Source organism: Hetaerina americana, unplaced genomic scaffold (genome assembly GCF_022747635.1).
Source record: "Hetaerina americana unplaced genomic scaffold, ioHetAmer1.1.p SCAF_12, whole genome shotgun sequence".
In the NCBI taxonomy this organism is placed as follows: domain Eukaryota; kingdom Metazoa; phylum Arthropoda; class Insecta; order Odonata; family Calopterygidae; genus Hetaerina; species Hetaerina americana.
The window spans coordinates 2786008-2805377 of NW_027286292.1; the positions used below are offsets into that span (position 1 = coordinate 2786008).

Here is a 19370-nt window from a genome sequence, read left to right on the forward strand (position 1 = left end):
GGCATGGCATTATACCATGGTTATAGTGACTGTCATATAAAACTGTTGGCTTCCTTTCTCTTAGAAACTCCGCGGCATGACGGGGAAAGAAGGTTGCGCTCTTGATCTCCGGACACATCCCTCTTCCTAGTTTCGCTACTTACTTTTTGCCACTATTTAGTGTTCAAAACCCATCCCAAAGCACCATTCCCTCACTCCTGAATCATTGGCATCAGCCACATTGCCCGTCAACTTCCAAAGGGGTGGAGAGAAGTGGCAAAGAGGAAGGGTCCTACTCTTCACTGAACCCCATTAAACTTCGATCCACCCCCGTGATAATTATGAGAAGCAGCCGTCTTTCCACAAGGTGATAATGCCATACTGGGGGAGTCCCACCCCTTTCGCCGGAGATCGCTTTGACGGAAAAAGAGCATCGAGCCGGAAAAAGGAATCTGGTGTGCGGGGGTTCAAGAAAGGAAAACCCTACCCCTCCCAATCACCTCCACCGTGCCCTCACCATCATGCCGACACGCCCCCATTCACCATCCCACCCCTCACCTCCCTTGAACCCTTTACGCCCCCCCTTCCCCGATCGCTCCGCAGAAGCGTCTTAATAAGTGCGATCCGCCTCCCGGTCGTCCCCCACATCACCCGTTCAGGGAGCGCGCCCCGGGAGCTCGGGGATGGGTGTGGAGAGAAAGAGAAAGGGAGCGGCAAATTAATAAAGGCTTTTAAAACCTCCTCTTACTTTTACGCGGGAGCGGCGGGAGGTCGCGGGGCCGGAAGGGGGAGGGGGACCGGAGAGAGGGAGGAGGAGCTAGTGGGAAACGGAGAGGCCGACCTCTTTGCTCTCTCTCTCTCCATTCGGTCTTCTTGGAGGGGCGCAGAGAAAGAGCGCACCATTCAACCACCCCGTCGCCCGCGATGGCGATTTGACGCGGGGAGCACGCTAGGCATCGTGGCGGAGGAGGTGAAGTGGGGAAGAGGGTGCGCGGATGTGGCGCGGGTCGGTGCGGGGGCGACGGGTGCGGAAGGCGCGGCCGAGGTGCGCGCGGGAATCTGCCTTGAGGGCGACCAGTAGTGAGTGTTGGGCGTCGAGAGATGGCAGCGCCGTGCACTCCGGGAAAGGAGAGAGATATAGAGAGAGAAAGAGAGAGAGAGACTGGGAGTAGGGATGGTTGGCTGGAAGTGGGGAGGGGTTGGGTTAGGGAGGGAGTTGATCCGATGGCGGCTGCGTCCCCAGCCCCCATCCCCTCTCCCCTGCGCCCACCCCACCCTCAAAACACACCCAAAATGACCCCCGACCCCCTCGATCCCGCGGGTTCCCACCCCCCCACCTCCGGACCACCCTCCCCCGCCCCCTTAACCCGGATGGGGCATGCGGCCGACCGGAGGGCCCCGTATGGTCCGCCCCGGGCCTGCGCGATTCGCCGCCGCCAATTGCGCCCGCCGCCGGCCACAGCTCCCTCATAGCAGTGGAATATGGGAGAGCCGCTATGGGAGCCACAGGCGGCGGGAAGCGGAGAGGCGGGGGGAAGGAGTGGGAGGGGAGAGGGCGCGGGAGGGGAGGGACCAGGGTGTGGGGGGTTGAGAGGGGAGGGTGGGGTTATGCCTGGTCGCGCGGCCGGGAGGGATGGGGAGGGAGAGGCGCGGTAGGGTGTGGGGAGGGCGGCAAAGGAGGGAAGCATCAACCAATAGATGCTCGGATACGGATGAGGGAAGTTTGTAAGGAGGTGACTGAGGGAGGGGGGTGGAGGAAGCACGAGATTGGAGTCGGGGGAAGTGTAGAGGGAGGGGGAGAGGGAGTTATGGATGGTAAGGGGAGAGGGGGGAGGAAGGCACCCGGGGAAGTGGGGCGGGAAAGGATTTTGAGCTGAGGGGTTTTGCTACTGAGGCGGAGGTGAAGGTTTGCGTGAAAAGGGGGCGGAAAGGAGGGAACTCGAGCGAGCGAGAGGCTTGCGGGGGGTGAAAAAGACCCCAAGGGGGGGTGGTGGAGTGGAGGGGGGAGGAGAGAGAGGTGGCATAGGATGGAGTTGGAAGAGTTTTTGGTGAGGGCGGGTGAGGAGATAGGTGAGGAGGATCCGAGAGGAGTCGGGAAACCATCTCAAGGGCTGCCCGAGGTATTTTTGTGCTCGATGGAAAGATAAAATATTGCAAATTAGTTGAGTCGCAGCAAAAAAGAAATTATACAGCAATAATGGGGTGAGGCTCATTTATTGGCGCTGAAAGACTGAAAGTCTGAAGTAAGGCGATCGCTGTGACACCTCCTCCACTTGTAAATTTTTACTTGGTCGAGCAAAAACGGTCGTGAAGCGAATGATCTCTTAGGTTTTTCCGAGAGTGGACCGTGTGAGAGATGTGTGCAGTTCATATTCCCGTTAGAGCACCACTTGCAAGATGAATCGGAGTAAAAGTGAATTTGAATATTTTGGTTTTTATCACTGTTAGGATTTTGTTCTGAGAATTCGAAGTGGCTGCGAGTCAGGAACGAGAATACTTTTTGAACCGGTTTATCTGTTAATCATTCAATGGTACAGCGGCCAATTTCCCTTTTTCGCATTTCCTTTTGATTTCCTTTTGTTTGTTTTATTTTTAAAATTTTATAATTAACCTGGGTTATTATTTACTATTAACTCATATCTCTGCTATTCATTATTTTGTTATTTTGCAAACGTGCGAGCTGTCATTGTTCGTTGGCGTAAAATCAACTCCGTGATTATTATTAAAATGTGAAAAGAGCTGAAAAATTAAAAACAATTATGGGTACATAATGTTATAACATAAAATATTTTAACGTACTATTTCTATTTACTGAAGATTCATGTCTTGTTTTCGGTGCTTTGGGAACCTGCTGAAACGCTATGGCGAGTTTGTTTTTTCCTGAGTCGTACGAGAGAAGTAAAATTGAATCTTCCTCTCAGTCAATTTTAAGTAACAAAACTGTTGCGCAATACTTCGCTCGCAAATTTACGCGACTTTTATCTAGCACATGCAATACACCAACTACACTCTCATTCGCTGTAAGACTAATTATTAGTCATATTGATGATAAAAATAATAAAATGTTTTGATGAAGCAGCATTAAACCTGTAACTTAACGAAAGTGGTGAAATGGACTCAATGAAACACACATTTACATGAAATTGATGGTTTGAGGCCGTACGTTGTGAAAATTCATGAGCACAGAATAACTAAACTTGGTATTTTTTCACACAAAAGCTTCAAGTACTTCCGGTTTCGAAGCATAGGCGACATCACCAGGTATAGTACCCTACAGTACAGTAAAATATCATGCCTGATGATGTCACCCATGTGTCGAAACTGGTAGTATTATTAAGTTTTTATGTGAAAAAATACCAAGTTTATATATTCAGTGACATATATACATCATCGTTTCACTTTTAAGCCGCGGAAATGAATGGCTAAATTCTCCAAAACAATTTTGCATTTTCTATGTTACCTCAGAAAAGAGTCATATTAGTCCCTGTAAAGATTAAAATTCCTTTCCGGGATGCTATTCGTCCGGGGAAGACGAGATAACTAAAGTACGTAAAGGAACAAAACATCGAATTAATGCCTATGCTATAAAAATGTATCCTGTATTCTTTGGGATTAAGTATGTATTATGAACAGTCAGGAATTAGTGATGACTAAGTATTAGGTAACAGACAGCGCAAAGTCACATGACAGCGATTTTAATTCTCATAAGAATAATAATTAATCATTTCAATCTATTTACAATATCGTTAATAAGACCAAAAGTAATTGTTTCAATTTATGTTTGGGTAGGAGGAATTTTATGAGTTTTGTAAGAAACAAGCCAGCAAAATATTCAAATGACTGCCCGATTGACATATAACCAATAGTTTGTGATATCTTCATACGTTGCCCAGAGTGCACTCATGACGAATGCCTAATGAAGATTCGATAATAGAAAGATGTGTAAAATTAGATGGAACTTTGGAATCTTCCATACCAAGATGAACATTTTCTAAATATATCAATCCAAGCATAATATCGGCAGAGTTTCATAAGGATAGCCAAAATACTGGGGCACTTATCAATTAAACTCCATTTGAAGATTTGCCGCATTTCAGATAATAATTTAAAAATATTCAATTTGATTTAATTTATTTTTCTATGATTTATCCCATCAGCTATCCTTATAGCAATAAACTTATGAAGAATCTTTCCATGATACGGTTAAAGAAAAGTCACCTATTTATTAGGATTATGTTTTAACGGGGAAAAATTGCTTATCTATAGAAATCTATTCAAAAAATATTTAATCTGGGATTAAACATGTTTCACAAACTGAGACCTATCTTTGCGTGGATTATTTTCATCTCGTTCCGCCGATAGGTGAGGAATCACGTAACTTATTAAATGCATTAAAGCTACATACAATAGACGAACTGGCTTAAATTTTGGAATGTTTCCGTTGGAAGCTACTATTTCTATATAGTTTATAAAGAATCATATCTTTTTCAATGAAAAATTTAGTTTCCACTCATTAGTAATCTCGAATGAAATTAAATTAGAAATTAAATGTATTTCAAACAATATGAAAACATTAATAATCATAAATAGTAGAAATAAATAGAAAAATGTTACATAACTAAAAATTATCTCAAAATCACCTCGATCATTAAAATTTTCCTTATCGCCTAGGGCCATTCATCTCTTGGGTAGACCAATGCTCCACCTCCTTATCACACTAATCGTGGAAATGTATTTTATTTTAACTACCAAGGACAGCACTGAACTGAGAAATTCTTCACTTAATAGACTGCCATAAATGGGCTAGTTTTATTCTAAACATTTTAGGGTTTCTGTATATGTATATCCTCAGCCTGTGACACTGTGAGAAACCACATGCAAATAAATTTCCTCTCTGGCCAACAAACGTGCACATAAGAAACGATAGATCAGATATTTTCTTAATTTACTATCTACTTACTCTTCCACCAAAGTATTCTACATAGTGTTATCATTATTCAACCGTTCAATTATGCATATAATTATATTTCATATAAAAATACTTGATAAATAGTTTTGCTATTTATTCTAATAAAATTTGATCATTAGCATTCAGGTAATGGCATACAATAGAACGTATAAAACGTCGTGATATTCGTAAAAAAAGCATGAAGCATATCATACGAGGTAGAAAGTATTTGAAAGAGCTGGATATATTATCCAAAAGTATACATTCCTGCGTTCTCTGTTATGATTCGAAGGAGTCAAATATTGCTGCAATAAAAATCGAAGCATTGGAATGATGTGATGTCAAGGGGTCAGAATTCCCAAGCAAAGGTTTCGAGTTACTTCTCCAGTGAGACAATTTACAAATAATTACGTAAAACGATAGCTACTTGGAAAAATGCTCATATATCTCGCTTTGAGGGAAATAATGCTATAATATAGCCCTTGAGGAGTTTACGATTGCCATTGATTAACATCAAAACATGCATATCTTCCACATGTTGTCCATTCACTATTATCTTCATCATTTACCCCTCTTCCGAAAAGCTAACCAATTGGAAGTCTCCGACAGGTTTTCTTTTAAATATCACCAAGTCTCCTGACCAAAGTGAAGCCAAGTGGCGGTCGTAAGGTTGGGAACAGTGGGAACGTATTGTAAAGAGTGGTAGGACAAAATATAATGCAGGGGGTGGTAATGCTTAGGGGTGGGGTGCTTGACGAACGAATGAAGGGAAGGAATTTTGTTGGGATGGGATTGGCGGTGGGAGGGACGAGGAAGTTAGTGCGGAGAGGTGCAAGGGGGTGGGGGGCTGGCAGTGTAGGGCAGAGGTCGGGGCGTATGTGCTGGCAGGGTGGGGGGTGAGGGTGGCGGGAGGTCGGGAGGGTTAGGGATGAATGTGTTAGCGGTGGAATGGGACGTGCGGGCAAATAAAAAAGTGGCGGGGGTTATGTAGCGGTGTTTGGTGAGGTCAGCGCTGCCGGGGTCGAGGGGCGACGGGGGGATGGTGGGCGGGTGGGTGGGCCGGAGACCGGGGGGCAGTGAGGTGGGTGGGTGTTGTCGGCTACTCTCCCGTCGGGTTGAATCGGTCCAAAGGGGAGCAGCTAAGAGATTGGTTTGTTTTAATCCCTGTGGTCCACTTCAAATTGCATTTTTATCACTTTCACCTCAGGAACCCGAACTCGTCGGCCCAATCAATGCGCGCACCTTCGTGAGATGGGCTTGCCATTTCATTTCACGGAAATCTATTGCATTAAATAACTAGTAGCTCAGTCATAAATTCAGTTAAAGGTCGAACCATGCATAAATAAAAGCACTTTGATGTAACTATGCACAGAGGTTCAGGGGACTATCGTGTGCCTGCTTAAAAATAAAAAGAGGCAGCAATACAAAAGGGAAAAAGGAAGCCTTACTTTATTGAATTACGTCCCAAGAGGGCTCAGATTGCGTTTTAAAATAAAATCAACAAGGGAGACCTTTTGTTCTAAAAATTTATCACAATTAACAGAAATTGGTACTGATAGGTGCAATTTTATGACAACTCATTGTTAAGATAGGTAAATAAGTTATTTACTCGTACTCAATCGCGCAAGAAATAGGACTAAAGCTGAGGATTATTTTTAGCATTTTAGTGAGTTTAATATTGATAATAAGGGTTACTTGTGCTTTTTAAATACATATTTATATGTAAACTATAGCAAATTTATCCGTCGGTTTTAAGACACTTTCCTTTAACTTTATGAAAATCCAGCAAGATACTATTAAAATGCTCACCAAAATGAATCAATTAATACAACAGTGAAAAAAACATAGCAATCTCTTTACGATAGCATAAAATATTTCTTTTTTTCAAATTTTTGCTGCTCAAAACAGTCTTCAGTCAGCAAACGAGGCAAGCGTGTTGATCGAAGTGGCGACAGCCTCCACTCGCTGAGATAAAAGGACTCACAATTTAAGGCTGCTCATCAGGTTCAAAACTTACATATGTCCAAAAGTTTCCTTTGTTCCGCGCCCGGACGCAATGAAAGAAGCCACCCAACAAATAGGCACAAGTCGAGAGGGGGAAATGTAGACACGTAATGGATGGGAGGAGAGGGAGTCAGGAAACGATGGGTGAAGGAGCATGAAGAAGAAGGGGTTAAGTGGGAGAGGACGGAAGGAGGAGGAAAGAAGAATCCGGTTTGCATAATCCTCACCCCTTCCGCTCCCCGCAGCCCAAACCTACACCTCCCCCTCCCTCCGAGACCAGCTCCTTTCACCACCCCCGCCCGCCCGCCTGCCGCTAATACTATTCTTCTGGGAAGTCGATAGTCACCAAGTACCGGGCGAATTAATAACCTTAGCGGGGTGACGGGTACCCCCAGCGCTCCCCGCTCAGCGCCCCCGCCAACCCTCTCTCGCGCCACCTTCTTCTCCCGCCTCTTGGGAGGTGGAGACGCCTCTCCGGGCGCCCCAGGGGCCTTCCCCGGCCCCTGCCACGGTGTCAAAGGGGCGCGCCTAACGGAATTAGCGAAAGGCACCAGGATCCCTACCTACCGAGTTCCCCCCCATCCCACTCCTGCTTCCACTCTCCCGCGACTCCCCGCCTCCAACGCTCCTGCCTCCTCCACTTCCCCCTTTATTTCACACCGCTCCGCCGCTTTCTAATCAGAGCCGCCCGCCTCCTCTCCACCTCCTCCGGAGTCCTCTCTCTCTCTCTCTCTCTCTACGGGAGAGGCGGGCAGGGAAGGGGGGATGAGGAGCAAGCCCCCGGGTGGCAAACTAATGAGGACTTTCCTGTCACAAATTGGTCTTCAGGCTGCCTCCTCCACACTGCGGGCCCAATCCTTGCCGCCCGACCCGCCTTGCCTCGCCCCGGCAATCCCCACCTCTCCCCCACCCCCGTCCACACGATCGCATACCCTGCTCCTCTTTGCTCTGGGGCGGGCCGACGACTGGGACATAAGGGGACGGAGGGTGCGGGAACGGGGATGAGGTGGTGGAAGAGGGTGGGCGACGGAATGATGGGGGCAGGCGGCAGTCCACCCCCAAACGAGCCGTTGCCTCCCCTTTTCCTTCATCCGCTTCCCTCTTCCCCCTCCGCTCACCGAAGAATTGACCCTGCCCCGCTTGAACACCTTCCGTCCCGGGGCCCTCCGGACGGAAAGGGACACACGGCTTTATAATTTCTGGCTGGAGAATTTTTCCCTCGCAAAAACTTAATTTCTCTCTCGACTAATGGCGAAAGGAAAGATCAAGGGGCATTTTATATAAGCTGCATTCGTGAACTAGTGACTGGTAAGGAGGAAACCGAACACGGCAGCGTCCTAATGCCATTCGAAACGTAGGAAAGAAATGCTACGGAAAATTATGTAGTCCTCGAAAGTTCATCATTTCACGTGGCCCCCTTACTTTGGAACCAAAAAGGATTTGTGCGTTCTCAAGTATCGCATATACTCTTTTAGGATGGTTTTCGAAGTCTACGCTCCATTGTCTACAGCAACTTTCCCGTGAGCTGCATTAGTGTTTATTGAGATAAGGTTGGGAAAGTATGTAAAGATTTCATTCAATTAGCGATGCCATTGAGAGATCATCTAAAAATGACAACCGGCATATACATACTTGAGAGGCATGCATTTTGAGAATATTCTGACCTACGAGAATAAATACCAAACAAATCTCCACAGCAGCCTTGAATTTCTTCATTTCATCTCTCCCATAGCAAGAATGTTTTGAATTTCTCTCTTTGGAATGCATTGGGCATCGGAGCATGGGGATTTATGATTTGGATATTCCTAATCCATTTAGAGACCGTCGGGTCTGTTTCCAACTTTATATTCAGTCCTTAATAAAATTCCACCAAATAAAGCTTCATTTTTCCCTTGGGAATTATTTTCTTAAACTTCTTCTTCCTCATCTCTCAGGCCACATATTTTCATCACGTTAAATTTGAATGAGTGTTTCCTTTTCTAAATATTTCTAAAGCATTGACTCCATTCCTAATGTCAATACCAAAATATCTTGGAACTTTTAAATGCATCATATACTTTTATTGAAACTATAAATACACTAATTAACATCTAGATCACTATCGGAAATGCAAATTAATTCAATTATGCACTATCGGGTGGAGAATAGAAAAAGTTCAGTAAAGCAAAATAATTAAAAAATCAGAATATTAGCCATCTCTCGTTCCACTAAAATTTAACTTTTTTAATTTTTTGTGCTTAAGTGTGCTCCTGAAAAACGTGTTTCCTCTCAACATCATTTATCTAATGCTATCATCCCATTCTGTCAACCAGTATTTAACAGTGTTTAATTTATTTATAAAATAATTGAAATGTAAAATAACTCGATTTAGGGACAATTAATTGGCTAGAAATCAGAATAATCAGGTAATGCAATTAAGTTTGCACCTTGCTATTGTAATTTTGAATTTTACTCATTAGATGTATAACATATGTTGTTTATTAAACAATATGAACTGGATAAGCTTGAATTGCTTAAAACAAGTTTGTTGAGAATTAGGAAAATATGTACTGCAAAGCAATCAATTATTAGGGACTTAATTCTCTTTCCAAACGCTGACAAAAATAAATTATTTTTTATTGAAATATTCGAAATTGCTGCCTATTAGTTACATCCTAAGACGATCAATTTAATGAATTCGTCACTTATGACTCAAAATTCTCTTCCTAGGTCATTACCGCTGTTCTATTTCTAGCTGCAGGTACCGAGAAAAACATCTCAAGGGGATACCTAATGTGGACGTTGAATTTCTACCATTTAACCAGAGTTTAATTATCTTGATGGTAACTATTTAAATGGAAAATATTTGGCAACTGGAATGAACTTCATTACCTCATAAATGAAGAATCAGAGAGAGAAAAAATAACTGACGTTTCGGACGAACTTGAAAAATCGGGAGAGTGTTTAAAAGTATTTAGTCACTAGACGTTAATATTTCGAATTCATATTTTTGCCCAAATTTATGAAATATGATGCACTAAATTTAAAGGTATACGTACAAAGGTATACGCCAAACGTACAAACGGTAGCATTGGACAAATGAGTAAACTTCAAGTGAAATAGAATTTAATTTATGCTTGACAAACATTTTTTAGCTAACAATTACTGCTTTGATATTTTGTTTGATTCATGTATTTTTGATTGGTGCAACATTAAAACAATCGTCTACAAAATATTCAAGTGACTCTGTTCGAAGAGTCAAAGAACGGTGTACCCTGGCTCATGCGCATACGCCCGGGATATCATCTCAGATTTCCATTCCATCTCCATTTCGTCGTATGCGTCATGTATTCTGGTTCCTGTTTGTGCTCTTCCAATGTCTATGCTTCGAGCATATGCTTACGATATCGCTCGCCGAGGGAAATCCTTACGAGAAGCAGTATTGCATGCAGAGCGGGAACTAAAGGGATAGGGGCGGGCGGGTGTTGCGAGGGGAATGGGATGGGGAGACGCCGCGGCGCTCGGAGGGGCGTGGGAGGCTGCTGCGTGGAGAAGAAAGGAGGGAAGTGGGTTTCAAGGAGAAACTGTGTATATTTGAAGGAGGCCGAGCGAGGGTAGGCATCACAAGGAAGGCGGTAAGAGGATTTAGTCCCTCTGACAATACACAAGCGTTTAAACAGTGTAATCCTATTTTGAAGCTCTATCAGGCGGGAAAAATGAAGTGGGGAGGTAGGGAGGGCTAAGGTCGGTGGATGAGTCCCTGGGGATAAGAAGGGGGAGGGAGGTAGCCCGAGGGGAAGTCCTAGGGCCCGGAGCGGGAGGGGCCCAGTGAGGGCCATGGGTCTGGGGGTGGGTGGGGTAGAGGGCCACGTGGGACAAAGGAATGGGAGTGAGGAAAAAATTAAGTCCTAGCCAAGCTGTTTGGAGTTGTTCCGCAGTATCGTGGACAATGGAGGAAGAATGACGCTCGCTCGGGAGCGGCCGTTTTGCCAGTGAACCCCTTAACCCCTAACGATACGGCACGCAATAATGTAGCCGAAGATGAATGTCAGGGGGGAGGGAAGGCCTTACCTGGCTTCCTGCTGTCTCGTGCACTCCGGAGTTAAGACACGGTGGTCGTTAAGAAGCCGGGTTGACGAGATGAACACGTAGAACATCGCCAGGAGCTGACCACTCATGTTTGCAGTCGCCTGGGTTTACTGGCTAAGGGTGGGGCGTCAAATCACCCACCTCGAGCGATAGACGGTTAGGCTCAGGGGATGGAAATTATTTTATAAAAGGATAGTGTCTCAAGCTTTTGATGACATAGTTGACAGACGATAATGTTGTATGGACACAAAAAAATAGTTCCTCCGAGCAAAGGCAATCTAGATGATACTTTTTCTTAGGAGATTTGGTGGATATAGAGTCAATAAGAATAGAAAAGACCTCAATGATGCACTAAGTCCTTAGTCATTTAGAGATGCATAATAAATTCTATGCATCATTTACAATTACAATATTTGCATAAATGAAAGCATTTTTACGGAGTTATAGTAAAACATAGCTACGTCTACTTTATTACCGATGGAAGGCATTTTTTTCTTGCGAAACGGAACTATTGATCTCCTACGTAGTCAATATGAACACTGCGAGGAAGACCAGAGTGAAAGTTTAAGTGATTTTTTTCCACTTCATGAACAAAATCTATAATTTCCTAATAGTAATGAGTTTTAAAATATTGCTAAAATATCTAACATACCTTTTTAGTAATATTTGTAACTCTTATTTTGAAATCATTTACTTCAAATTGTGATCTACTCGCAAATGAATAGCACGTTAATAAATTACATACTCGAATTTGAATAGCAGTACCTAATAATAAATCTAAATTTTCATTTAGCAACACATTATCTATTATGAGAGCTAATGTATTCACTGAGAATTTCCACAAAAAATAAAGTTCTTGAAGGTAACCTTTTGTAGTACCTTAGCAGTTATTCAGTTTAGTTTAGCCGGCATACAGTTCATTCAGTTCCTCACATCACAGTCTTAACTGTGAAACCGAAATAGAAATTAGAAATTACAAAGATACTCGAAAGGCTTCAGCTCTGGTTACGGCACAAGTAATAATGGTAATAAGCTAAATATTGGGCATTGCCTTAAAATGATATTCCAGACATTTATGGTAGGATACTGACTCTCCTTTGACAGGAAGTTTGAAAATGTAACACAAAAAGTAATACGTAATATTACGGAAAGTTTGAGAAGAAATAGATTCACATAAGTTTAAACATGTTTGTCTTGTTGTAAGTTAAATGTAAAAATTATTTTATTGTAATATATCTAAATTCGCCGAAAAAAATTAATTAGCATTGCTATAGACAATCCTATGAAAGCGAGACTCATCTCAGATTTCTAAGATATAGTTATGGGAGTTTTATTATTAATTGACATTTTAACTAATTCGAGCAAAATTATTATTGTCAAAGTTACTCTTAGTAAACATTTGATTAATTAAATGTAGAAGAATAGGAAACCTTATGAATATTTAGTCCCGTTACTCAGCAACATTTTCTAAAAATACTGCCTCTCCTTGAACTTCATATAGATTAGACTGTTAAAGGTTCATGTACAACACTCCCAAAAATAAGGTATGCATGGCCAGATTTTTCCATCTCAGCTAGATCCCTTACTTATTTATTTCCATCTCAGCTAGTGGGGTTTCCGAGAAATCCAAACTACATTGATTTCTCGGAAACCCCAATAACCCTACTAGGGTTGTAGAAATTACTCATTATAGATACGCTGTGTGCACATTTGCCAAGACAAGAGATTCAAGTAAGTTAATTCTGGAAACAATCAGGATAAAATGTATGCTAAATGTGTACACTCGGGGAAAAGGTAGAACATTGGTTCATTTAAGCGGGATATAATATAATCTCCCACAAAATCGCTCTTGTCGGTTTGTAGAAATGTTTGGGGAATTAGGAAATGAGACTAGAAGAAGTGTTGAGGGAAAACCGGTGGGCTCGGCCCCATGCCAACCCCGCGGCCTTCAACTCCGCATATCGCGGTTGTTCCACCGGATGGATGGCTCAACTCATCTTGAATCTTATTCGGGCAATACCCAGACGGAATCATCGCAATGCTTTATATGCAAGGATGCATTCCTGGAACTAAGCGGGGGAACAACGGTGGCCCGCACACCTGCCTTCATTTAACGTAAACACCTCACTTTTTTTTTATTCCCACAAACAATGATAACGCTTAAAAAGTCCTGGATAAATTCAATACGTCCAACCGTGGTGCAATCGCCATCCCAAGAGATTTATCACCGAAAAAGGACATGAGTGATAGTCATGTGCATTGATTGTTCAACATCTCAGTCACGTGGAGGCGCGTGGGCACTGGGATCCAGCCGAAGCAGCGTCACTCGCCGGTGACATCGGGGGAAGGGCGGCGGGCGGGAGGTGTGTCTCTGCCGTAAATAAGACGGGATCGATCATCTTTTGAAATAGAGCACTGCGGCGCACCACCCCAGGCGGGCATCGAATCGGTTTGCCGGAGGCGGGAGAGAAGAAGAGGGGAGGCCGGGGAGGGAGAGGCGGGGGTGGGGTGGGGGAGTGGACCGCGTGGTGGGGGTGGGCGACCCACGGGAGCCCCCACGACCAACCCTTCCCACCACGGTCGTAGGCTCGAGTCACCCCGAGCCATAAGGAATGCATGCCGGAAAGGAAATGGGCGAGATAAGTCCCTCGAATTGCATTGTTTCCTGTTGCACACGACTCCCAAATGCCCGGCTACTCCCAAATGACTGTGTTTATACCTGACATTTTAAGAGCGTGGGCACAAACGTGGTATTTAATGCCACACAGGTCCGCAATTAATCAGGCAATAAAGAGCTCGGCACATATTTGCTCAACAATGGCGCAGGGCGCCTTTTAGTCCCGGAGGTGACAAAGGGAGGTCGAAAAATGAAGAACACCAGACGAGGAGCCGAATAATAGCGAGAGCTTTATAACAACACTGGATTACTACATATCTGTGTACTCATATCGACCTTAAAATAGTTTCACTTGAGAAAATGTTGCAGAAGTCTTACTTTACGTAAAAATATCAAAAACATAAATTTTACGCCATGTTTGTAGCCATAAATTGAACCTTTAGATATTTATTCTACGATCGTAACCTTACAGAATTCTAAGTCATGGGTGTATTTTTTTCCCCTTCGTACATATTACCGAGACGTTAGTGTTTCAGGCCATCTCGGTATTTTAAATAACTCTGATTATTCTGAAATTATTTTGATCATATTATGATAGAAATATTCAGTTTTGTTGTTTATGTGTATGATGCTAATAAGAGTATTTTTCTTTACCAATGGAATCAGCTGATTTATTTTATCTGAAGGAATTCTAAGACGATCTTGGAATCTGTCATATTGAGGGTGTTTAAGGGGTTAGAGGATTAAGCCTATCGGAAGCTGCGGACTTGAGCACACCGACGTGGCAATCATTGATGTTGATCGTGCTCTGTGAATAATAATTCATCACTCGGGTATGACTTACGGCAATCATACACAAGTACCAAAAGTTAGGGATTTTTGATAAAATCTGTTCTAATACTGTCATAAACAAATCAACTGTAGGACCCCACGCTCTATCTACAGAAAGACTAAAAAAACTTAAACAGTTGGAGTAAATTATTAAAAGCGTGTGGAATTGTAAAGCTGTTTCATTATGGGATATTATCAATGTAAAAATTATTTCACAAATCACATACTCTGATTCGACGTGATTTTGATGAAACGTAAAAGTGCCCTTATCCAGAGATTATAGAATTACCCTAATCAGAAGATGCTCAACTATTTAAATACATCTTTTTGTAGCGAGGATGTGCAAATGCCTGTTGGTTGTAATTTCAATTAGTAGTTCTAGTGGCGATTACGCAGATGATCGAAAACATAGGTCATTTGCACCAGATGAAATCGCTAGGCAAACTGGTAGGGGTAGGATGTTTCAAGGAATGGAGGAAGGGTGGAGAGAAACCTGGCGTCGAAATTAGCCTAGTCTTAACAAAAAGCACAAGGGGTCCACAATCTAACGTCCTATCCAACGGACAGTGTACTTCCTTAAAGTGTTCTTCACATACCCCCAGGCTAGGTTCAAGATATTATTGAGAAATCCGGCCACCACCGGGATGCGAACCCAGGTCCCCAAGTTGGGAATCCAGTGGATTATCCTCTGCACAATCTTTATCACTTTTTAAAAACTTATTTAAATTACGGGGATCGCCCCGTAATTTAAATAAGTTTTTAAAAAGTGATGTATGAAAAAATCACCAAAAATTGCACACGACGAAATACTTCATGAAAAATATTTGGATGAATAATCAGAGAAATTTTTCAGTAAACCCTATTTTAGCAGTACAGAAGTCAGAAAAAATGACTTTAACTGTAATCAAATATTATTTAACCGCTTAAAATTCATTTGTAGGTAACTCTCACGTTATGAATCCATCTAAACCTTCATTGGCCATTTTGTTTATCGTTTAATTCACTGATATTTTCAAATAAAATAACGCGTAAGCTTGCTTACAGTTTTCTCCAAAGTTTTTCCGAATAAATGATTTCCTCGGAAATCATTTATTCAACTCGTTTACTTTACCTATCTTGAGTCGGTGCCCACGAAAATCAATTTCCCCACTGCCGAAACGAAATAGCCACCAGTAATGCGCTTGGTGCACACTCGCGCACCTCCGTGCATATTCACGATTTGTTTACATTGGGATTTAAGCATACTGCTTTGAGGAAACATTTTAAAAGTTTTTAATTTATTTGTGCAACATTTGTAATATTCTTCGAGTTTTTCATAAGTGCTTCAAAAATATATATCAAACATAATCCCAGCAAAGTTCGTTGCTTTAGCTCTGGGAATTTCGTCTGCGTGCTATCAATCACTACTTGAGGTGCTCGATTTCCAGGCATCGCCGAGTTAATTAAAGCAATACCTGTGTTAATACTTTTATCCGTATTTTCCCAACACAAGTTATTGGGCACATTGGATGAACACTCAGCTTTTGTCACCAACGTCGTCCGACCAATGGCTTTTTCTCAATTTTGCGCCCTTTAGGTAAATACGATTTTTGCCAATTGAAAATCCTTCAAAAATAGCAATTTACATATATTAATGAATGATAACTCGGAAAGTTAATCTAAATGAATTCACATAGTTCAATCTATTACGCATATTATTTTTTGAATGTTTTCTCAATCACAATTTCTATAGACGTTAAGACAAAATGTAAAGATTTTGAGTTTAAATGTCTACCAATTATTCTGGAATGCCAGTTTAATCTTTCAAGCCGAAGGACGTTAGTGTTACTACCTTCGAAAACGTGTTGTTCCTTCCGACGTTTTTGGGCAACTATTGTTTGAGCAATAGTGGGAAACGGATTCATAACCCAAATGACCTAAAATGTGAAATTGATGAACCATCTCGACCTCGAGGAAATTTGGACAACCAAAACTTGACAATGATCCCTAGTCACTATCCGATTATCCGTGGCGAGTCTTTTGCTTGATGCGTCCCAGAGAAGCTTCCTCTCCGTCGTAATGCCTCCCATCCTGGTACCCTCCCACTCCTTATCTCGAGCGCACCCCAGCACCCCTCTCAGAAGCCACCACCCGAAGCAGCTCCATTGTCGGCAGCCGCCCCATCACCCTCCCAACAAACCGCCCGGACCCCCGACCCTGGGCCCCCCTGGGGGCTCCCCCAACGAAACTCACATCTCCCCACTTCCTCCACCCCATTTCTTCACACAACCCCAAGATGAAGCGCCACCACGCCCGCCTTTCTGAACCACTTCTCTGTTTGCATGTAATTAAAATATCGACTTTTTTTTGACCTTTTCCTCAGCTCGAGGATTACGTGGGTGGAGGGGGAGGAAGTTTGGGGTGGGCGGAGTGGCGGCGCTTCCGAAACGCGGCAAGGGGTCCGAGGGAAGGGTCGCCGGCGGTAGAAGTAATTTAATTCGCTCTTGTTTGAGAGCGCGTGTCGCTTAGAGCGGAGCGAGGAAAGAGGAGGGAAGGACGTGCCCCGCAGGAAGATGAGGTTGTTCGGAGGCCCGGGGGCGTGGGAAGGGGCCGATTCCAAGGCCCTCTTAATTACCGTCGCCGGCGGTAGGTCGAAGGGGTGGGCGGGAATGAGGGATGGGGTACGGGCGTGGCGGCGGCGGCGGAGGAAGGTGGGAGGGTGGAGGCGCCGATGGACCACCAACGCTACTGGCGTGTGACGGCAAGGCGTCGTGCCTCCCTTCCCCCGTCTCGCTTCTCCCTTACCCGAAGCCCACATCCCGGCACCGCCTCACCTTTCCTTCTGAGGGCATCCCTTTTGGAGAAGATGAGACGCCGCCGACATGAGGAGGTGGAGGGAGAAAGACCTTTTGGCCACTTCATGGGGAGAGCCGACCCGGCGACCTATCGATTAAAAAAACTTCATCAATGAAACTATAAAATACCTCTATTTTCCCCTCATACCTATTAGTTCACCCAAACATTACTACCTGTCATTCCAGAAGTTCCAAGCTGAATGGGTGAAACCACCGTTCACTTAAATAAGGGGACACAATCACCAAGTGAAGAAATATTTTTATCAGATTTAAAGTTCTCGTAACGTTTTAAATTATGTTTTATAATTTTTCGTGTAATTCATCGGTTCAGCTTTATGTTTCGTTTTTAGAGTGTCGTCAGAGGCTGACTTTTAAGAGTTCACTTGGGCGAAAAAGTCTGAGAATGTCTAATTCAAGAATCAATCGAGATTGCTAAACCACAATCCAGCGATCGCTCTACTTTGTGTAGTAATAACAGACTGCTTGATATTTAATAATTCAAATATTGTCAACAACTGTCAATGGCCGTCTAAGGAAGACAAATGTAAGAGTGAACTCTAAAAATCAATCTTAATTCAGCTGCCCGAAAGATATGTTAAATATAAGTTTTGATTTTTGGACACTCCCCGCTGAACTCGTACTAAGTCATTTCCAAATCGTCCTAGAAAAACTCAGAAGAAAGGAAAAGAGGACATGTGATCACTGCATGTGAATATTACTCATCCAAGGGCTAATACAGGTACGTCACGAGGGCTCTCAGAACGTCCAATTTCCAATTTCTCACTAGAGCTCACCCTCAATTTTTGAACAGTAGGCTTGCTACCATTCTTTGTCTACATTAGCCATATTATTTAGGGCCTGGTTTTCTTATTTTCTGGGTTATATGATAGAAAGTAAGTTGATTAAAGGAGAGGTGACATTTTCTAAAATTGAAACCAGATATTTTAAAATAGCGTTGCATACAGTTTAATTTCACGCTCTAAATGCATGTGCGTCAAAAACTTTGGGCCAGACTATTAGAAAAGTTACGTAAATTTGATTTTTTTTAAATGTCCATTTAATACCCTTGCGTTATAAAAGCTTAAAATGTTGAAATGTAAGATTTTTTACTTTGTGATTTGTAACCTGGCAACTTATACGTGTATGGCTTATATATTACTCAAGAGTGGGCCATACCATTCCAATGCTCAGCGGGATCCAGACTTTTTACCGATTATTTTAGGATTAAATTATAACTGTCTTACAGTGTTTGTCCAATAACGCTCACAGTCAAATTCAGTGTAGCAGCAGAAAAGGTTAGATTGTGACTGCAATTCACAGTAAATGGAACAGTAATACTCTACTCTTGAAAAATACTTCCAAGAGGTAATTATTAAGCTGTTCCACAAATGAACACGGCATTCACTATGAAATATAATAGAAATATTTTGCAAACGCTTCATGGACGAAGATCTGAAATTTGCCGTCTAAGCGATGTCAAAACATTATTAGGAGGGATGTTTTATTACGAATCCAAAGGAATGGCATGAAATTAGACCTCCGGTTTCCAAAAAGCATCAACATTTTTGATTCTATATCTATCTATATGTCTATATCTATTTTGTAATTAACTCGATGACAAGAAACGCTCACCATGATAAAAGGAATCGAAAGAAATACATTGTCTACCTGTTTACGCATTACCCAAAACCAACCATATATTCCCAAAACCTAAACAATCATATTATCTCTCCTTTCCAGGGATCGCGCACCACCTGGGCATTGTTGGCGGTGGGGAGGCACACTGGGGAGGCTTCCGGAGCCACGGGATGGGGGGCGGCGGCCCTCCTTACCCACCCTACCTCGGCGCCGGGCTGCCTCACTGTGCGGCCGCTGCCGCCGCCGCCGCAGCCGCCGCCGCAGCCGCCGCCGCCGGCCTCCACGGCTCCACCTTCCCGCGGGCACTCGCCTACTCGTCGGCCGGCGAAGCCGAAGGCGGCACTCCGTCGGCGCACGATCTGGCCATCTCATCCTCGCCCACCTCTCTCGTTGTCGGTATGTCACCCCCACGCTCAGATACCAACACTTTTTCAATTTTAAGTTACAACAA

The 19370-nt window shown here is 43.3% G+C and overlaps 1 protein-coding gene across 1 annotated transcript in view; it reads left to right on the plus strand.

Annotated features, from left to right (window-relative positions):
- The window catches only part of LOC139685788 (runt-related transcription factor 3-like), a 134343-nt gene that overhangs the window by 106360 nt on the left and 8613 nt on the right, over positions 1 to 19370 (plus strand). The window contains exon 4 of the mRNA XM_071582906.1: positions 19022 to 19144. Coding sequence (XP_071439007.1) covers positions 19022 to 19144 — 123 coding nt within the window. The remainder of the gene's footprint in view (positions 1 to 19021; positions 19145 to 19370) is intronic.